The sequence below is a fragment of the Papio anubis genome, chromosome 1 (assembly GCF_008728515.1).
Source record: "Papio anubis isolate 15944 chromosome 1, Panubis1.0, whole genome shotgun sequence".
Taxonomy (NCBI): domain Eukaryota; kingdom Metazoa; phylum Chordata; class Mammalia; order Primates; family Cercopithecidae; genus Papio; species Papio anubis.
In genome coordinates, this window is record NC_044976.1 from 43493405 (window position 1) to 43511744 (window position 18340).

Genomic DNA, 18340 nt, shown 5'->3' on the forward strand with positions numbered 1-18340 from the left:
GGTGGCTCATGCCTGTAATCCTAGCACTTTGGGAGGCTGAGGCGGGCCGATTGCTTGAGCCCAGGAGTTCAAGACCAGCCTAGGCAACATGCTGAGACCCTGGCTCTACAAAAAAAAAAAAAGAAAGAAAGAAAAAAAAGTTGGCTGGGTGTGGTGGTGCATGCCTGTAGTCTCAGCTACTTGGGAGGCTGAGGTGGGAGGATCGCCTGGCCTGGAGGTGGAGGTTGCAGTGAGCCAAGCTTATGCCACTATAGTCCAGCCTGGGGGACAGAGTGACCCTGTCTAAAATAAAATCATAACAAAAATAAATAAATAAAAAAATCTGGCTGGGCGAAGTGGCTCATGCCCCTAATCCCAGCACTTACTTTTTTTTTTTTTTTTTTTTTTTGAGACGGAATCTTGCTCTGTTCCCCCAAGCTGGAGTGCAGTGGCGCCATCTTGGCTCACTGCAAGCTCCGCCTCCCGGGTTCATGCCATTCTCCTGCCTCAGCCTCCTGAGTAGCTGGGACTACAGGCGCCCGCCACCTCGCCCGGCTTATTTTTTGTATTTTTAGTAGAAACGGGGTTTCACCGTGGTCTCGATCTCCTGACCTTGTGATCCGCCCGCCTCGGCCTCCCAAAGTGCTGGGATTATAGGCGTGAGCCACCGTGCCCAGCCTATAATCCCAGCACTTTGGGAGGCCGAGGCGAGCTGATCACCTGAGGTCGGGAGTTCCAGACCAGCCTGACCAATGTGGGGAAACCCCGTCTCTACTAAAAATACAAAATTAGCCAGGCATGGTGGCACATGCCTATAATCCTAGCTACTAAGGAGGCTGAGGCAGGAAAATTGCTTGAACCCAGCAGGCGGAGGTTGTGATGAGCAGAGATCGTGCCATGGCACTCCAGCCTGGGCAACAACAGCGAAACTCCATCTCAAAAAAAAAATTATTAAAAAAATTTTGAACTTTTTACATTAGAAAAGAACATACATGGAATTAAAAGGCAAAGGACAGACTATGAAAACATTTGCAACATCTGACATGACAGACAAAGGGGTTAGGATATAACACCTTAGTGACTTGAGTCAGTAGGCTTTGGAGCTGGCAGACTACCATCCTAATCTCCATCACTTAACCACTTATCCTGGGCAAGTAATTTAATTCCTCGTTGCTCTAGGTTTCTCATCTGGAAAGGGGCATAATAATAGTACTTACTTCACGGAGTTGTTGAAAAGATAAAACAAGACAGTGAATGTATGTTACACAGCACAGTGCTTTGCTAAGAGGATGATCAGCAACTACGAAGCTTTTATTATTTTAGTACCACGCAAAGGTTGCTAAAAATCATTAAGAAAAATATAATGAAAACAACAGAAAAATGGACAAAAATATACGAAGGTAGCTCATAAAGAAGAAAAATAATGACTCCATATACTAAACAAAGCAATGCAAATAAAACATAACAATTTTACCATTTCCCAGCACACTGAATTGACAGAAAACATTTTTAAGTGTGGTGAGATTTTAGGAAATCGACATTAGAGGGAATGAAATCGATTCATTCTTTTTACAGGGCAGTTTTGCAGTTTGATGATTTTAAGAAGTTACTCTAGGCTGGGCATGGTGGCTCACGCCGGTAATCCCAGCACTTTGGGAGGCCAAGGCAGGCGGATCACAAGGTCAGGAGATCAAGACCATCCTGGCTAACACGGTGAAATCCCATCTCTACTAAAAATACAAAAAAATCAGCTGGGCGTGGTGGCGGGCGCCTGTAGTCCCAGCTACTCGGGAGGCTGAGTCAGGAGAATGGTGTGAACCCAAGAGGCAGAGCTTGCAGTGAGCCAAGATCATGCCACTGCACTCCAGCCTGGGAGACAGAGGGAGACTCCGTCTCAAAAAAAAAGAAGTTATTCTAAGGAAATAAATAGATATTGCAACGGTATATGCATGAGGATGTTTATTGCAACATCTGTAGTTTCTGGTGTTGAAAATTTGGGGACAATCTTAATGTCCATCTGTAGAGGTTTTAAAATAAATACAAATTATGAAAGTTCCTTACAATGTAATACAATTGCCACCTATAAAAATAATGGTCAGGCAGGCACACTGGCTCACGCCTGTAATCCCAGCACTTTGGGAGGCTGAGGCAGGCACATCACATGAGGTCAGGAGTTCGAGACCAGCCTGGCCAACATGGTGAAACCCCATCTCTACTAAAAATACAAAATTTAGCTGGGCATGGTGGCAGGCGCCTGTAATCCCAGCTACTCGGGAGGCTGGGGCAGGAGAATAATTTGAACCCGGGAGGCGGAAGTTGCAGTGAGCCGAGATCGCACCACTGCACTCCAACCTGGGTGATGGTGAGACTCGGTATTAATAATAATAATAATAATAATTATTATGGTTAAAATGAGTGCCCCCTTGTCCCAGTCGTCATCATTTCCTGCTTTGATTAATCCCTGCCACCTGTCTCCTTCTCAACCCATTCTCTACACAGCCACCAAGGCAAATATAGTTATGTCACTTTCTTGCTTAACGCCCTCAGGGCTGCTCACTATAAAATCCTAAAACTGGCCTTATAAGGCTGGAGTCTCATTTCTCTCCTCCCTTTACACTCCACAGGCTCAACAGGCTTCTCAGTTGACCTTTGTGTTCATTTACATGCCTTGGGAGTTTCACATTTCTTTTTTTTTTTTTTTTTTTTTTTTTTGAGACGGAGTCTCGCTCTGTCACCCAGGCTGGAGTGCAGTGGCCGGATCTCAGCTCACTGCAAGCTCCGCCTCCCGGGTTTACGCCATTCTCCTGCCTCAGCCTCCCGAGTAGCTGGGACTACAGGCGCCCGCCACCTCGCCCGGCTAAGTTTTTGTATTTTTAGTAGAGACGGGGTTTCACTGTGTTAGCCAGGATGGTCTCGATCTCCTGACCTCGTGATCCGCCCATCTCGGCCTCCCAAAGTGCTGGGATTACAGGCTTGAGCCACCGCGCCCGGCCGGGAGTTTCACATTTCATTGAGCTGCATTGGTTAGAACGATTCTGTTTTGGCCCCTAACAATTTTCACTTCTTTGTAGTTTTTACAAAAATGTTAAGTGTTGTTTATGGAACTCTTTGTTTATATATGTCTCTCCCATTAGAGTTTAAATCCCATGAGAGTAACAATTATCACTGCTTTAGCCACTATTTTATCCATTCACCTAGTGTAGTGCCTGACCTAGGTGCTTGATGCCTATTAGTTTATTGAATGGATGAATGAATGGTTAAATGAAATGCAGGCTACGAAATATACAGTGTGAGTAAAAGAGGAACTAAAGACTTCACGTGACCATACCAGGCACAGAAACTGGCTACTTCCTATAGGTGCATGTGGCCTGGGCCCTTTCCTGAAGGGAGAGAAGGAAGAGGTGCACCTCTGACCTGGGAAAAGCACAGCTGGGTGGGAGTGGTGGCCTTGGGGGTTCCCATGCCTTCTGCTCCCTGGGAGGGAAGGGGGTTCACCACCCAAGGTGCAGGGGGCCAGGGGAGGCGGTGGCAGCCAAAAGACTGAGCTATTAAGTTCTGTGTTTTGGGACAGGCCTCAGGGTGTACCCAGTGCAGGCAGAGATCAACCTCTTGCACAGTAAGTTTCCCAACTAGGGCAGTGTCAGGGCGCGCCCTAGAGGACAGGAAGGGGAAGAGTTGCCAGGGCGAGACTCCGCGCAAGCCACTTCTCTGGGCAATCAGCCACCACAAGGTCTCACATTGTACCTGGACTCTGATATGACTGGGACCCTGGGGCTGTGCTTGAGGGTGTGACTGGCCACTGTGGGGGTGTAGGGGGGCTGTTCATACACAGGGTTCTCCCAGATATTCCTTTTCTTTTCTTTTTTGAGATGGAGTCTCACTGTGTAGCCCAGGCTGGAGTGCGGTGGCACAATCTTGGCTCACTGCAAGCTCTGCATCCCGGGTTTACGCCATTCTCCTGCCTCAGCCTCCCGAGTAGCTGGGACTACAGGCGCCTGCCACCATGCCCGGCTGATTTTTTTTGTATTTTTAGTAGAGACGGGGTTTCACCATGTTAGCCAGGATGGTCTCGATCTCCTGACCTCGTGATCCGCCCACCTCGGCCTCCCAAAGTGCTGGGATTACAGACATGAGCCACAGCGCCCGACCTTTTTTTTGTTTTTTTGATACATGGTCTCACTCTGTTGCCCAGGCTGGAGTGCAGTGGCATGATTGGCTCACTGCAACCTCCACCTCCCGGGCTCAAGCGATCCTCCCACCTCAGTCTCCCAAGTAACTGGCACCACAGACACGCACCAAGCCCTGCTCATTTTTGTATTTTTAATAGAGACAGGGTTTCACCATGTTGGCCAGGCTGGTCTCCAACTCCTGGGCTCAAGTGATCTGCCCACCTCAGCCTCCCAAAGTGCTGGAATTCCAGGTGTGAGTCACTGTGTCTGGCCCCAGGTACTTGTTCTTGAAGACTACTCAGGCCTATAATCCTAGCACTCTGGGAGGCTGAGGTGGGAGGAATGCCTGAGGCCAGGAGTTCAAGAACCACCTGCTCAACATAGGGAGACCCCCCATCTCTGCAAAAAATTACCTGGAAGCGGTGGCATACCTGTGGGCCCGGCTACTCAGGAGGCTGAGGTGGGAGGATCACTGGAGCCCAGGAGGCCCAGGCTGGAGTGAGCCGTGATTCCACCACTGCACACGAGCCTAGGCAACAGAGACCCAAACAAACAAACAAACAAAAAACAAAAAGACTGCACGGGGTTGGGGGCAGGGTAATAAAGACGCTACTGCCTCCACTTCTGTCAACAACCCTGACCTGGCTGGTCTGTCAGCCCTCCCGGGTCTCTGTCTTCTATGATGTCAAATTCTTCTGCTTGCTTGGTTCCAGAAGTGGACTCCCTTCCTCCAAATCACCATATCCGTGCCAGAAAATGCCAGGCCAGCCTGTTTGCTTGTTTTCTCTTTTCTGGGCAGTGGGGCCCTTACGTCCCAGGTCCCTGCTCAGCCCCAGATGTGTAACTGTGCAACGTTTGTCACTGAGAAGCCTCTACTTGCACTTCACATTCATCTTCTTGGCTCCAAGCAGGGCACTAAAGTCGATTTCTCTTTGTGATCCCTGTGCCTAAGCCCAGGGCCCAATAAACACATTCTGAAGGAATGAACTCATCCATTTATTCAACTTTCCGGTATGCAAGAACTTCTTTTCATGGAGTGTCACGGAGGCCCTGAGGGAGGAATGGTAAAAGGGGAGGGGTGTGCATAGCTCTAGGAACAGGTTTAAGGTCTAGGCTTTAGAGTTGGGGAAAGGGGAGCTATTACAGATTTCAAAAAGGTCATAACTGGCCTTAACCTGTGCAAAATCTTGGGGGTGAAAGGGCAGACAGGGAGTCAGGCCGGAGGCGATGCAGAAGTGAGGAACATGGGGAGGTCTTGGTAGTGAAGAGTTCACATTGAGTGGATGTGGGTTCTGAGTTAGGGAAGCTGGTGGCACTTTGTGTGTTGAGACTGGGTTGGAAGAACAGAGCTCACCACATCTCTGGTATGGAGGGAGAGGAGGAAAAGAGCAGTATGCGAGGGCAGGTGGCTCAGCTACTGCTTCCTTCTTGGAGCAGGTGACCAAGGAGTTTGGCTATCACTCCCTGCCCATCCCAGGCTTCTTGCTTGGGGAGGGGCCTCCACCAACCTCCAGTGTTTTATGTTTTGAGTCATGGCTGAAGAAAGCCAGAGAGAAAATAGAAGAAAAAAGGTGGAGCTGAAAATGGAGGCAAAGTCCATGAGTTGGGGACCTACATGGCCCCCTTCAAGTAGCTCAGGCCTGGCAGCTTGTGCTGGGCTTGTGGAAGATTCCCTCTTAAGAGGTGAAATACCTCAGGAAGCAAGCCCCAGCACGGGTAGGGCTTGTGGGTCTGCGGGGCTGGGCCACTAGTGTTCACCTGACCACGCCAGCTGCCCGCACGCCAACTGCACACAGGAGCGGGCCACACGGGGTTTTGCTGAGCACGTCAGCCAAACCAGGGCAGGGAAGGTGTCTTCGCCCTGGGCAAGGCCAAGAGGGACACGTGCTGTCCTGACGGTCCTGCAGCCTGCGCACACCTCACTCCTCCCAAGGGCTCATGTCGGTGTCGATGGCCACGCAGTTGTAGGCCGCATAGCGGAGCTTCTCCTCGCATACCTTAGCGCTGTGGGAATGGGGACTTGGTCAGATCCATCCATCACTACCAGGGGTGATGGGGCTCCCCTGGGCCCCAACTTGAGCCTAGGAAAAAACCCACCTGGCATAGTGTGGCAGGAAGAGGGTGCTGGAGCAGGTGGAAGACTCGGGCAGCGCGTCTGTGGTCTCGTAGCTAGGGGCATTGAGGGACCATAGGTCAGGAAGATGTGTTGGGGCACATGTATGTGTGTGGGGAGGGAGGACAGCAAGTGGCCGTGGCACCTTCGGGCCTCCCTCCAGCACTCACCCCAACTTGTCTGGATAGATGTAGATTCGTGCTGGCAGGCGGCTGCGGCCTGTGACAAAGCGCAGGAAGCGGCTCCGGTCCTCTGGAGGGAGAAGGAAATCAGTGCCCGCGTGGATGGTGAGGGAGGGTCTACAACTTCTACCCTGCCTCTGCATCCCAGCAACAGAGTCCAAACCCAGGCGTCACCCTGCCCTCCTCCACTGACCGTTGGTGAAGTTGTTCAGTGCCTCCCAGAAATACTGCACCCGCGAGTCAGATGGCTCGAAGTCCTCAAACCGGGCTGGTGGAGACAAGGCCAGCACTCATTCTTGGGTCTCATCTTGCCCAGTCCTTGAGCCCCAACCCCTGTGCTGTGCTGTGCTGTGCTGCCGTGCCCTGCCTTGCCTTGGGGAACTCACTGAGCTTGCGCAGAGCATCCACAGTGACCTCTGGATCCCCACACACTTTCTTCTCCAACTCTTGCCAGGTCAGCAAGTCCAGCACAGCCTGTGGCACCACCTTCAGCAGACCTGCCTGCATAGCTGCCACCTGGAGAGTGGGTAAAAGGCTTGGCTGGGGAAGAGGTCACACCTCCTGCCTTACACTGAGGGGCATCACTGTAGCCTCTGAGCAGCACAAAGGTGGCACCGAGGAATGCTGGGGGCCAGAGTTCTTGGAGTATTGGTGGCCTACAGGCTGCACTCTGGGTCCCAGGAGCTGGGGCTCAGAAGGGGCCAAAGCTCTCTGTTCTACTGGCCTCTGGGTACTACCTGCTCCTTGCTCTCCTCTAGCCGTGCCTTCTGGACCAGCTGGATGAAACGAGAACGGTCTCCATATCCCACGATGATGCCTGCGCCCCCAGGGATCAGCTCCACCACCTGCTGGTCACTCAGTACAGTGGTGAATGTTAGTTCCTTCCCAAACTTGAACTCAAATGTCTCCTTGTCCATTCCTTCCATCACTTCCAGGAGCTTCACCTAGGGGTTGGAGAGAGGCAGGGAAGTAACCTTTTCACTGTGGAGACAGTCCCTGTCTTTTCACAAGATGCTCACAGGGAAGCAGAGACAGCCAGGCAAGGCAGTCACCATGCAGGCAGCAGGGAATGAGGGTGTCAGTACAAGAGCTGTAAAAGCATCAAGACAACACCTAATCAGCCTTGGAGGCCAGAGGAGGCATCCTGTGGGAAATGGCGTCTCAGCTGAGACCCAGATAATGGCTGGGCTATAAGGGAAGTTAGGGGAGAGAACATCTTGGAGAAAGCTGGAAAGAGCAAAAGGCCTAAGGAAACTATTTGGCTGGAGCCTGAATGTGAACCAAGTGCCTGGAGATATAGAGTTCATGTAAGGCCTTTACAGCTTCTGCATTCTATCCTAAGCCCAGGGCCGAGCCACCAATGAGTTTAAATAAGGAAAGTGAAATGAATTACTCTGGCTGCATGGAGACCAAATGGGTAAGAACGGAGACAGGGACACCAGCTTTTCACTAAGTGATTAGCTCAGGAGGAAAGGTGTCCTCAACCAGGCAGGGAGATAGTAGTGAGATAGGAAAAGCAGACAGATTACAGAGACAGACTTAAGAATGTGGGGGTGAGGGAGAAGAAGGGGTGAAGGATGGCCCTGTGGGCTTTGGGATGGGGAGGAGTGGGACATGGTGTCCTTTTGAGGCAGGAGCCCTAGAGGGGAGCAGTCTTGGGAGAAGATAAAGAATACATTGAGCCTGAGATGTGACCTTGGGGCAAACGTTGAGGGTGCAGATACATATATGGCCCCAGGCTTAGGAGAGGCTGGGGCTAGAGGTCAGGATTTTAGGGGTCACAAGTCTACAGACAGTAGTTGAAGCCATGGGAGTGGATGGATTGAAGAGGGATCTTGTGTGTGGCAAAAGAACACGGTACAGAACAGCCTTAGGGAGGACCAACCTTTAGGGGCTAGGCAGAGGAACCACTGGTTCCAGGCCCTACTCACCAGCACAGAGTCCACAGCTGGGAAGTCCTTGCTCCAGCTCACCTCCTCGCCAGAAAGCTGCTTCCACACAAAACCAGGCAGGGCCAGGACCTGTGTGACAAATACTCCCTACTGTCTTCTCACCCTGAGCTGCCCAGATTTGGCTGGCCTTTCCTCCCAGGGGCCAGGGCTGATCAGATGGGGGTGTGGATAAGGCTACTCACCAGGAACTCCTTGCCCCGAAGGGCAGCCCCCATCAGCTGTCCAATCCATTCATACTTGGCAAAGTCTCGGCAGGAGGGGTTGGGCACATACATGTCCCGGGCCTCACCAGTGCCATTGCCCTGCCCCAGAGACAGAGCTGTCAGTGTGGCATGAGACATACCCTACTTTCCTGGCCCGAAGACTTCCCTGAACATTTTCCACTGGGAACATTTTCCACTAAATGATCCCTTCAAATGTACAGTGGCTCCTCCTCTCCCTGTCCGCCCAGATGTTGCCCTGAGCAACTCAGTCCCTCCTCTGCCCCATTTCTATTTTTTTTTTTTGAGACAGAGTCTCACTGTGTCACCCAGGCTGGAGTGCAGTGGTACGATCTCGGCTCACTGTAACCTCCACCTCCCAGGTTCAAGCGAGTCGCCTGCCTTAGCCTCCCAAGTAGCTGGAACTACAGGCACGTACCACCACACCCGGCTAATTTTTTTTGTATTTTTAGTAGAGATGGGGTTTCACTACATCGGCCAGGCTGATCTTGAACTCATGACCTTGTGATCTGCCCGCCTTGGCCTCCCAAAGTGCTAGGATTACAGGTGTGAGCCACCACGCCCGGCCCCCTCCTCTGCCCCCTTTCTAGCTCAAGCTGGCACCTGGGAGGTCTGCAGAGATGGAAACGGAGATTACCTGGTTGGCCGTGCGTACAAAGAAGGGCAGAGGCACGGGGGTATCCGCTGAGCTAGGGCACAGCTCTTCTGACATATCTGCCAGGCTGTCCCGGAAACCACCGCCTGAAATGACAGATGTCCTCAGCTGGGCACTCAAGAGCCCAGCTCCCATAATGGGGTAATGAATAGGTCCCCCATCATCATTAGCTTGTGAAAAGCCTCTACCACTTTAATAGGACAGCAAGAAGGATCCTTGGGATCCTCCCTCAGGGCCTCACCTTGGTCAATGATGCCTTCTGCAATGAATTTACACTCCCACCACTGGTCATAGCGCATGGGCCACCTGCAAAAAACGTGGGCAGATTTGTCATCGTGCGGGGCCAGGTGCAGCACAATTCATCAGCCCAGAGAGCACCTAGGAAAAGCAGTCATGGCGAGGGATGCCTCGAGGAGTTGTGTGTGCACACAGGTGTCCCGAGTAAGTCCCTCACTCTCATGCCATACCTGTAGTCCAGGGGCTTTTCATATTTGTCAGAGGGCTTGAGGCCTTCATATACCTGGGGGCAAGGAGGAAAGGAGTCACAGGAAAGCAAGACCTGGCCCCATACTCGCCCCAAGAACTTGTTCAGGTTCCTCTTGGCCTAGTCCCCTTGGCCCTTCACTGATCCTATCTCAGCCTGACCCTAGGTGGTGCAGACCTGTGTGAAGACTGCATTCTTGCAGGCAGGGTCTCGAGAGGGGCAGGCACGGTGTTCCATGGCAAGGCGGCGGTTGATGTATAGGCGTGGCATGAAGCTGGGCTTGCTGCTCTCTGAGTCACGCAGGCACTGAGCCACCAGGCCAGGCCGCTGGCGGGACAGCAGTAGGAACTGCTTCACTTGCTAGTGAGGAGAAGTGGCCAGAGCAGGAATGAGTGGGCAGTCAGCCTCTGTCCAGGTCCTGGAACTTTCCTCTCTGCCTGTATCCAATTCCACCATTTTAGTCCAAGTCTAGTCCATTCCTGTCCTTGTCTCCAGTCCCTTCCTTAGTTCAGCCACCAGGGAGAGCTTTCTAAAACAAAAAAATTCTAATACTGTCATTACCTTACTTACTTTTCCAATAGCTCCACTATCCTGGGACAAAGTCCTTGCTTCACAGCCTGGCCCACAGGGCCCTCTGCAACCAGGGCCTGCCTCCTGCCCACATCCTCCCACCCTCATCCCTCTGTCATACTCACACCTACCTGTACACTTTTCTCAAGTCATCTTGAGCTGCTGTTAACTCCCGGTATGTACCTTTCACGCAACCTGCCCTGCCTGTGCTGTCAATAGCCCTTGGGTATTCCACACACTCATCTGGGCAGCAGCCTCCCAAACACTAAATTTGGACCATCTGTTCTGGCTTTCTTCCTGTGTTCCCAGACCCAGCAAAGGTCTTGCCCTAGAGCAGGTTTCAGGAACTCTGCTAAGGCATGAACAACTACATGAGCAGGAAGGGGGAACGCACGGCCGAGATCAGCACTGGGTGGGACGGCTCACCTTAATCTCACTGAAGGTGCCCAGTGTGTGGTCCCAGGCAGGTACCAGGTGGTGCAAGACACTATCGAGGATCTTGATGAATCTGGCATGGGTGGGTAAAGACTGACTGCAGCTAAAGAGTTTGGCATACATTTAAGACCCCCAACTCCCCAACATACAGGGACAGGAGAAGGCAGGACCTGGGGGCTTCTCTGACCCTTGAACAGCTTATACTATGAGACCTTGGGAACCTCCTCCATGCAGACACACAAGGCTCAATGCTGGGGGAAGGGAAGGGCCCACAGGTCCAGGACCACAGCCACCTCTGCAGGAGGACAGCTCTGCGGTACAGTACTTCAGGGTCGGTGCCTTCCAGGCGTGGGTATCGCACCAGACTAGTCGGCTGGAACAGGTCTGCATTCAACCCTAGTTCCCGCTGTCTAGAGGACTTGATCTTGACCCCTCGGAGACGAACATCAATCCCATCATCTGGGGAAAGGGGTCAGAGTGAGGTCATTTACGGCACCTGCTGGCTCCTCGGCCCTCACACCTGGGAATGGCTCCTTGAACGCTCAGCCTTTTGTCACCCTTAACCCTAGAAACTTGGGACCTTCGGGATCACCTTCTATCACCTGACTCTGATTTATCTATTCCTGCTGATTCCTCTGTCTTCCACTATAATGCTGGCATGCCTGAGGGTCCCAACTCAGTTCCTTTTCCAGGTGAGCCCAACCACCTGTATGGCTTTAAGGCAGGCCTATACCTGGCACATCCCAGCTGCTCAGGCCCCAAAGCTCCAAATCTCGGAGTTAGTTCAGCATCACCTTCACCCCAACTCCAAGCCTATCCTCTTCTCTCCACACTCACTATCTGTCTGCCCCATCTCCACATCAGGCTCTCTTTCCCTCCTTAGAGCCTTAAGCCTCACCTCGGCACTCCACGATGCGGATCTCGATGATCGGGAGGTGGACAGTCATGTCCTCCAGGACACAGACATCACCAATCAAGGTCCTGAGGAGACGAGTGTGAGGCACTTCGGATACCTCCTGCCTCAGGCCTTCAGAGACTGCTGGAGTCTCACTCAAACTTAGGCTTCCAAGCTGGGCTAGGCTTGGAACACACCCTACTTCCCTCCCGAGGCCAGTGTGCTCACTCGTCAATGCTCACGTCACTCAGCTTCTTCAGGTTGTCCCCTTCGCCCCCATAGACCACCACCCGCTTTGGCATAAAGTTGTCATCTGTGGTATCTACTGTAAGTAGCAGCTTCCTGAAAGGTCAGAGTGTGAACATGAGTCTTTGTGAACCCACAGGAATGTGGCTCACCCATTCTGTCCTGCCCAGAGCCTACTTACTTGACAATGGTGCCCTTCTTCATGGTAAGCCGTACCCAGTGCTGGCACTGGGACCCGTCGCTCTCCCAGTAGGTATCGGCATTGCTGTCTGTCAGGCAGGATACATTGAACTCCTCCTGGGGAGGGGCAGAGAGGTGGAGTCAGTAGTTACCCTCCCTCCCTGAGCTGGGCTTGTGCTCTGGACCAGGAGGACCAGAGAGAAAGCAGAGTGAAGCTGGGCTAACGGGCAACTGGTATGGGATAGGGGGCCGCTGGGTATGTAGGGGTTCCTACAGACTTCCAAGATGGGGAGCTGAAGTGAGTGTGGCCCGTGGGGACCCTGTTTTGGTCTTGGCCTGGAGGTGGGAGTTCTTTCTGGATCTAGCCTTGAGGGGTGTGACTATATCTTGCCTGGGGTGGGAGGAGCCCCAGCACCCACCGTGTAGGAGGAAACGTCTATGCTCTCCACATACTGCTTCACGCTACCCAGGTTCTCATCCTCCTTGCCCAGGTGGTCATACAAGAAGTGGATCAGGTCCTCGTCGCACTCGTAGGTCCATGTCGGGGGTACATAGCTAAGCAACCCCAAGCCCCTAATTAGACTGGACCCAGACGCAGAGCTCCTTCCTCCCCACCCCATTTCTGCTCACTCACAGTAGCCTTTGTACAGCTTCTGCGTATGCCTCTGCCGGCTGAGGTCTCGATCCCAGGCGATGTGAGTATGTCAGGTCCACCACCTGTTCCCACCTGTGGGCACAGAGTAGGGAGTGGGAAAGGGAGACATCAGCGGGCAGCAGGACACGACCTCCATGCCGTGTAGCCTTCTCTTGGGCTCTATCTCCCGGTCTCCAGACGCCCCACCCGAGCCCCCTTCATGTCTCGCCCCTTCCTGTTCTTAACCCTGCCTCTGCTCCAGTATCCCACCCACCCCAGGGTGTGGCTGAAGCGTTCCCAAGCCCTCCTGGCCTGGCCTTCGGACAGCAAGCCCCGCTCCTTCAAGTGCAGGACCTGAGCACCGGCCGATAATCCACGCCAAAGAGCTGCTGCTGCCGCTGGAGGTGGTTGGGAGTGTCGATGGGTACCAGGCGGGCTCCGCCCTCCGCCGGGCGGCACACCAGCAGCCAGCCTTCCTGCAGCCCGCAGTCGCCCAGGTGCTCTGCCAGCTGCTCCTGCCGGGACGCGCCGGATGGGGACAGCCGTCAGGGAACTGCCCAGCCGCCTGTCCTACCCAGCCCAGGGCAAAGGGCACCGAACGCAATGCCAACTCAATACAGGGGAGGAAAGGGAAACAGCCAGAGGTTTCTCTGGCCCCGGGGGTCTTTTACCTGGTCCTGGGCGGGGAAGAGCTCACCTTTGTCAGCTTCACCCAGAGCCCGTGGCCGTTGCACAGCTCCTCGCCCGTGGTGCGCACGCAGGCGCCGCGCCGGAGCTCGATGCTGTCGCGGGCGGCGCGGAGGGGCCCGGAGCCGGTACCGGGGGCTGGGCCTGCGGCGCCCACACGCAACCCCAGGCCCTCTGCCTCCCACACGGGCAGGAGCACGCGCGACGGTCCCGCCGGGTCCTTGTAAAGCTTGTAGAGCACCTCTTGCGGCACGAAAGCTAGCGCTGCCGGCAGCGGCCGCCCAGCGCGGAGGCTCCGCGCTGCCTCCGCCAAGAAGCGCACGCGGCCCAGCAGCTGCCGCGGGGACTCCAGCACTGCGCCCGGGCCAGGACCCGCCATGGCTAAGTGGCGGAGGTGAGCGCCTAAGGGCGATCCTACCCCGTGAACAGCTGGCGCGACCGCGGACGGAGCTTCCCACCACGCCCTGCCCCGCCTTTGGCCAGCCTTCGCCGTATGTTCTGGACTAAGCGCACCCCCAGCACTCACCGTATTGCACTGTGTACTCCTACACTCGAACATATTACCTACCTCTGTGCCACCCTAACCCAGCCGACCAAACCCAAGATTGGTGATTTCTACCTGATCAATCTCCTTCTCTCCATTTCCTTGCTACTACCATTTTATCTCTACTGCTACTACCCTCATTCAATAACCGTTCTATCTGGCCTGGATCATTGCCAAAATTTTTCTGGTTCTTCGGCCTTCTCTTTTTCCTCCCACTCCCAACGAATTTGCTGGACTCCCTATCCTATAGGTGGTGTGACTAAAATGTTTGAGACAATGGCTCCTTCCCCTGCCACTGACAGGAGTCTTGAGTCATTCGGGTTCTGTTTGTCACTCCTAATCCCAAGGACACTGGTAATCGTTATTCATTTTAATGTGATTACTGATTTCTGTTTTCCCAGTCTTATAGCTTCTTAAACACCGGGACTGTCTTGAGCAGAGCTAACCACTACACCTACTGTAGGTCCAGGCTCTTAGTAGGTAATATAAGTATATGACGATTTCAGTTTCCTGTGCAGCCTGGTTCCATCATCCTCAGTATGCCTGGCTGAATAAGACTATTAGAATCATGAGTGGGACTTGAGCTAAGCCTCCGGATACCCAGACCGTCAGATGAGAACAAATTCCTCATGTCACCGTAACATACAGTTACAGCGGAGTTCTCTTTTGAGCGTTTGTTGTTGCGTCGCTACAGCGGACTTTACGGTGAAAAAAGGTAGGGGTCCTACGGGCAGCAGCCAGGGCAGCCCTGGAGCTGTCGCGGGAGTCTGATCATGTGATCTTCAACATGGCGACGCCCTTGATTCCCTACAGAAAGGGGCGGAGCCTGGACGGGGTGGGGGCAGGCTCACATTCAGGTTAAGTTGCGGATTGAGCTCGCAGTTACAGACAGCTGACCATGGAAGCGAACGGGTTGGGGTGAGTTCTCTAGAGCACGCGGTGTGGCTAGTTGAGCTTCTGAGTCTTCCAACTCAGGACGCTATCCCTGTACTCCCCTTTCCCCACCTTGGAGATCTCCCAACCTGGACTCTGTTAGCTGGGATCCTGAATCCTAAAACCATGGATTTTTGAGACGTTCATCCCAGGGGCCTTAATTCAAGGGATGCCTCAGGATTTCCAACCAGGATCTCTATTCTGGGACCATCAACTCTCATCCCTCTTTATCCCCCAGCCTGGGGATCTCTCAGCCTCTGAACCAGCCCAGTGACATTCCCGTTTCTGAGACTCCGTAGTCCGAAGACCCCCAAACTATCCTTCCTGGGCCTCCATTCCCTCCCCCTAGTCCCTCTAGTTGCTTCGAGCTTGGGAGAGTAGGGACTAAGTGGAGGGAAGAGGCCCCAGGGCGGGCCCTTCTAGAGTTTGTGCACCACCTGATAGGCAGAGAGGAGGCGGAACGGGCGGAAAGCCAGGGTTTGGGAGCTGGCCTGGAGGAGGTAGATAGCGGTCCTCGACTAAATCAGCCTTATGAATCCGCACTTTACCCAACCTCCAGCCTAGCATACTGACACCTACCCCTACCCCCACCTGATCGCCAGACCTCAGGGTTTTCCGGAGCTGAAGAATGACACATTCCTGCGAGCAGCCTGGGGAGAGGAAACAGACTACACTCCCGTTTGGTGCATGCGCCAGGCAGGCCGTTACTTACCAGGTAAGAGTCAGGCCCTGGAAATCTAGATAAAACTCCGGAAGGCGAAAAGTTTTCAAGGGGCAGGGGAGGGCTCTGGAGGGCCTCAAGGCTGAGCCCCGTCTTCCCTCTGTATGCAGAGTTTAGGGAAACCCGGGCTGCCCAGGACTTTTTCAGCACTTGTCGCTCTCCTGAGGCCTGCTGTGAACTGACTCTGCAGGTGAGGGGTGCACAAAAGAGGGAAAGATTTATGCCTTCAGTCTGCCACCTAGCAACCCGTCTCCTGTTTCCTACAGCCACTGCGTCGCTTCCCTCTGGATGCTGCCATCATTTTCTCTGACATCCTTGTTGTACCCCAGGTACCTACTCAAATCTGATCCTGGAATATAATCCAAGGACCCCTTGAAAATCCTTCTATCAGTCCAGTCAAGGTTTACAATAAGCACTTATCCTAACTGGATCGAGGGAAAAACTAAGGTTGAAAGAGATGGAGTTTGGCAGTTTTATTCTCCTTTTCCTTCCTTCTGGAATGAGCTGAACAGAACCTTTCCTCCTGGATTCCATTTTGGGAACCCAGATGTTTTCTCCCCCTCCAGGCACTGGGCATGGAGGTGACCATGGTACCTGGCAAAGGACCCAGCTTCCCAGAGCCACTAAGAGAAGAGCAGGACCTAGAACGCCTACGGGATCCAGCAGTGGTAGCCTCTGAGCTAGGCTATGTGTTCCAAGCCATCACCCTTACCCGACAACGACTGGCTGGACGTGTGCCGCTGATTGGCTTTGCTGGTGCCCCAGTAATGTGGGACAGGGCAGGGACTGGCGGCGTGGGAAAATCACTCTGGCAGGTCTGGGGTAGACAAAGGAAGGGTCAGTCTGGCTTCTGTACATGTGACACTATCTTTCTATCCTTCTGTAGTGGACCCTGATGACATACATGGTTGAGGGTGGTGGCTCAAGCACCATGGCTCAGGCCAAGCGCTGGCTCTATCAGAGACCTCAGGCTAGTCACCAGCTGCTTTGCATCCTCACTGATGCTCTGGTCCCATATCTGGTAGGACAAGTGGCGGCTGGTGCCCAGGTGAGTCCAGAGAGAGAGAGAAATAGGCTGAGATTTGGTCTGTAAGGACGAGAAGCAAGTGTCCTAAACCTGAGAGGGCAGGGGTCTTAATGCCAGGGATGAAAGAACCTTGGCCTCCAGTGATCTAGCTGAGCAGCCAAGCCCATCCTGACACTGGCAGTGGGGCTTAATGCTCTTGAGTATTCAGAGACCAAAGCTAGTGCTGGGATCTGGAGAAAGTAAAACTTTTTTTTTTTTTTTAATTACTGGATTTATAGGGTCAGGCAGTATCAGGGATTGAAGTCATTTGGGGAAAATTGAGGTGGATTTTGTATGTGGGGGGAGCTTCCTCTTTGTTACATGTTTGTCTTCACCATACCCTAACTAGGCATTGCAGCTGTTTGAGTCCCATGCAGGGCATCTTGGCCCACAGCTCTTCAACAAGTTTGCACTGCCCTACATCCGTGATGTGGCCAAGCGAGTGAAGGCCAGGTTGCGGGAGGCAGGCCTGGCACCAGTGCCCATGGTGAGGATTGGGATGGGTTGAGTGAAGGTGGGCCTGTGGAGCTTTCAGGCTAAGTCCTGCATGGACTGGAGTGACCACTGGAGGGCAGCAGAAGTACAGTCAAGAAAGATTAGCAAGGCCCTCTGTAGCCTAAGATCTGCTTTTTTTCCAGATCATCTTTGCTAAGGATGGGCATTTTGCCCTGGAGGAGCTGTCCCAAGCTGGCTATGAGGTGGTTGGGCTTGACTGGACAGTGGCCCCAAAGAAAGCCCGGTAAGCTATGGAAGGGTGAGGCCTTGAGGTTGAGGTGGGGGTGTGGAGCTGCCATGTATGCAGTTACCAGAACGTGGCGCTGGCTTTGCTTCCAGGGAGTGTGTGGGGAAGACGGTGACATTGCAGGGCAACCTGGACCCCTGTGCCCTGTATGCATCTGAGGTAACAGACAGGGCCCCTCTGTGTATCTGTTACTGTGCACTCCTGTGGCTGTGGTTGTATTATTCTGTGTGCTTTTCTTTTTTAAATGTCTGTCTGTCCTTCTCTTCTACTCTGTATGTACAACATAAGCCCTAGGAAGACCGGACTTTTTCTTGCTGTTGTTCATTTGTGTTTATGCTTCATGTCCAGACTAGGGATCTGATAAATTTTATTGAATGACTGAATGAGTTAACACTGAGTAGAAGCATACCTACATATGTGTTTGTCACTAGTATATGTAGGGAGGACAGAAGCTTGCTGGTCCTCCTGTAGCCAGTGCCCTGTTGGTCCCCCAGGAGGAGATTGGGCAGCTGGTGAAGCAGATGCTGGATGACTTTGGGCCACAGCGCTACATTGCCAACCTGGGCCATGGGCTTTATCCTGACATGGACCCAGAACATGTGGGTGCCTTTGTGGATGCTGTGCATAAACACTCACGTCTGCTTCGACAGAACTGAGTGTACACCTTTACCCTCAAGTACCACTAACAGATGATTGATCATTTCCAGGACAATAAAAGTTTCAGAGTTGAACTGTTGTGTAGTTTTGTTTGTGAAAGATGTGTGCCCATATCCTCAGTTCTTCTTAGCTTCTGCTCCTTCCCTGGGAACCCTCTCTATGTCCTCTTCACAAGTCATAAGGGTTAGGTATCACTGAATATGTACCAGAGCACTTAAGGATTCTCACTCCTATCTTACTCTTAGATACCTAAGTCCCAGAACTACATGGGGTAG

At 53.0% G+C, this 18340-nt stretch overlaps 2 protein-coding genes across 6 annotated transcripts; one reads left to right on the forward strand and one right to left on the reverse strand.

The window, feature by feature from the left end:
* Positions 1-5126: 5126 nt before the first annotated feature.
* HECTD3 (HECT domain E3 ubiquitin protein ligase 3) lies at positions 5127-14189 on the reverse strand. Of its 2 annotated transcripts, XM_003891778.5 has the most exons (21): positions 13413-14189; positions 13070-13230; positions 12716-12808; positions 12501-12636; positions 12083-12198; positions 11884-11997; positions 11659-11741; positions 11054-11219; positions 10752-10833; positions 9933-10115; positions 9739-9791; positions 9513-9577; positions 9254-9357; positions 8578-8697; positions 8375-8464; positions 7181-7387; positions 6830-6959; positions 6637-6711; positions 6432-6513; positions 6246-6317; positions 5127-6152 (listed from the first exon to the last, which is right to left on the reverse strand). In XM_003891778.5, the coding sequence occupies exons 1-21, from the start codon at positions 13959-13961 to the stop codon at positions 6068-6070; spliced, it is 2766 nt and encodes a 921-aa protein (XP_003891827.1). In that variant the 5' UTR covers positions 13962-14189; the 3' UTR covers positions 5127-6067. The 2 variants fall into 2 exon arrangements, with proteins under 2 accessions (XP_003891827.1, XP_021796570.1); XM_021940878.2 differs by lacking the exons at positions 13070-13230; positions 13413-14189 and adding an exon at positions 12990-13059.
* Positions 14190-14708: 519 nt separating this feature from the next.
* Positions 14709-18139, forward strand: UROD (uroporphyrinogen decarboxylase). Of its 4 annotated transcripts, none has more exons than XM_003891779.3 (10): positions 14709-14864; positions 15482-15594; positions 15711-15790; positions 15867-15929; positions 16167-16364; positions 16487-16648; positions 17016-17153; positions 17305-17405; positions 17501-17567; positions 17903-18139. In XM_003891779.3, exons 1-10 carry the CDS (start codon positions 14845-14847, stop codon positions 18062-18064), a joined length of 1104 nt encoding a protein of 367 aa, XP_003891828.1. In that variant the 5' UTR covers positions 14709-14844; the 3' UTR covers positions 18065-18139. The 4 variants fall into 4 exon arrangements, with proteins under 4 accessions (XP_003891828.1, XP_009205732.1, XP_017816487.1 ...); XM_009207469.3 differs by having other exon boundaries at positions 14833-14864; positions 16148-16364; XM_009207468.3 differs by lacking the exon at positions 17501-17567.
* The last annotated feature ends 201 nt before the right edge of the window (positions 18140-18340 follow it).

What these genes read in the sequence shown, in the direction of transcription:
- HECTD3 (XM_003891778.5), bottom strand. Translation starts at nt 13,961, where the DNA reads ATGTTCGAGTGTAGGAGTACACAGTGCAATACGGTGAGTGCTGGGGGT. An exon ending in CAGCTGTGGACTCTGTGCTG is followed by an intron (nt 7,388 to 8,374) that starts GTGAGTAGGGCC and finishes TCCAACCCCTAG; the next exon opens with GTGAAGCTCCTGGAAGTGAT. An exon ending in ATCTATCCAGACAAGTTGGG is followed by an intron (nt 6,318 to 6,431) that starts GTGAGTGCTGGA and finishes CAATGCCCCTAG; the next exon opens with CTACGAGACCACAGACGCGC.
- UROD (XM_003891779.3), top strand. Translation starts at nt 14,845, where the DNA reads ATGGAAGCGAACGGGTTGGG. An exon ending in GTGGCCCCAAAGAAAGCCCG is followed by an intron (nt 17,406 to 17,500) that starts GTAAGCTATGGA and finishes CTTTGCTTCCAG; the next exon opens with GGAGTGTGTGGGGAAGACGG. An exon ending in GTGCCCTGTATGCATCTGAG is followed by an intron (nt 17,568 to 17,902) that starts GTAACAGACAGG and finishes TTGGTCCCCCAG; the next exon opens with GAGGAGATTGGGCAGCTGGT.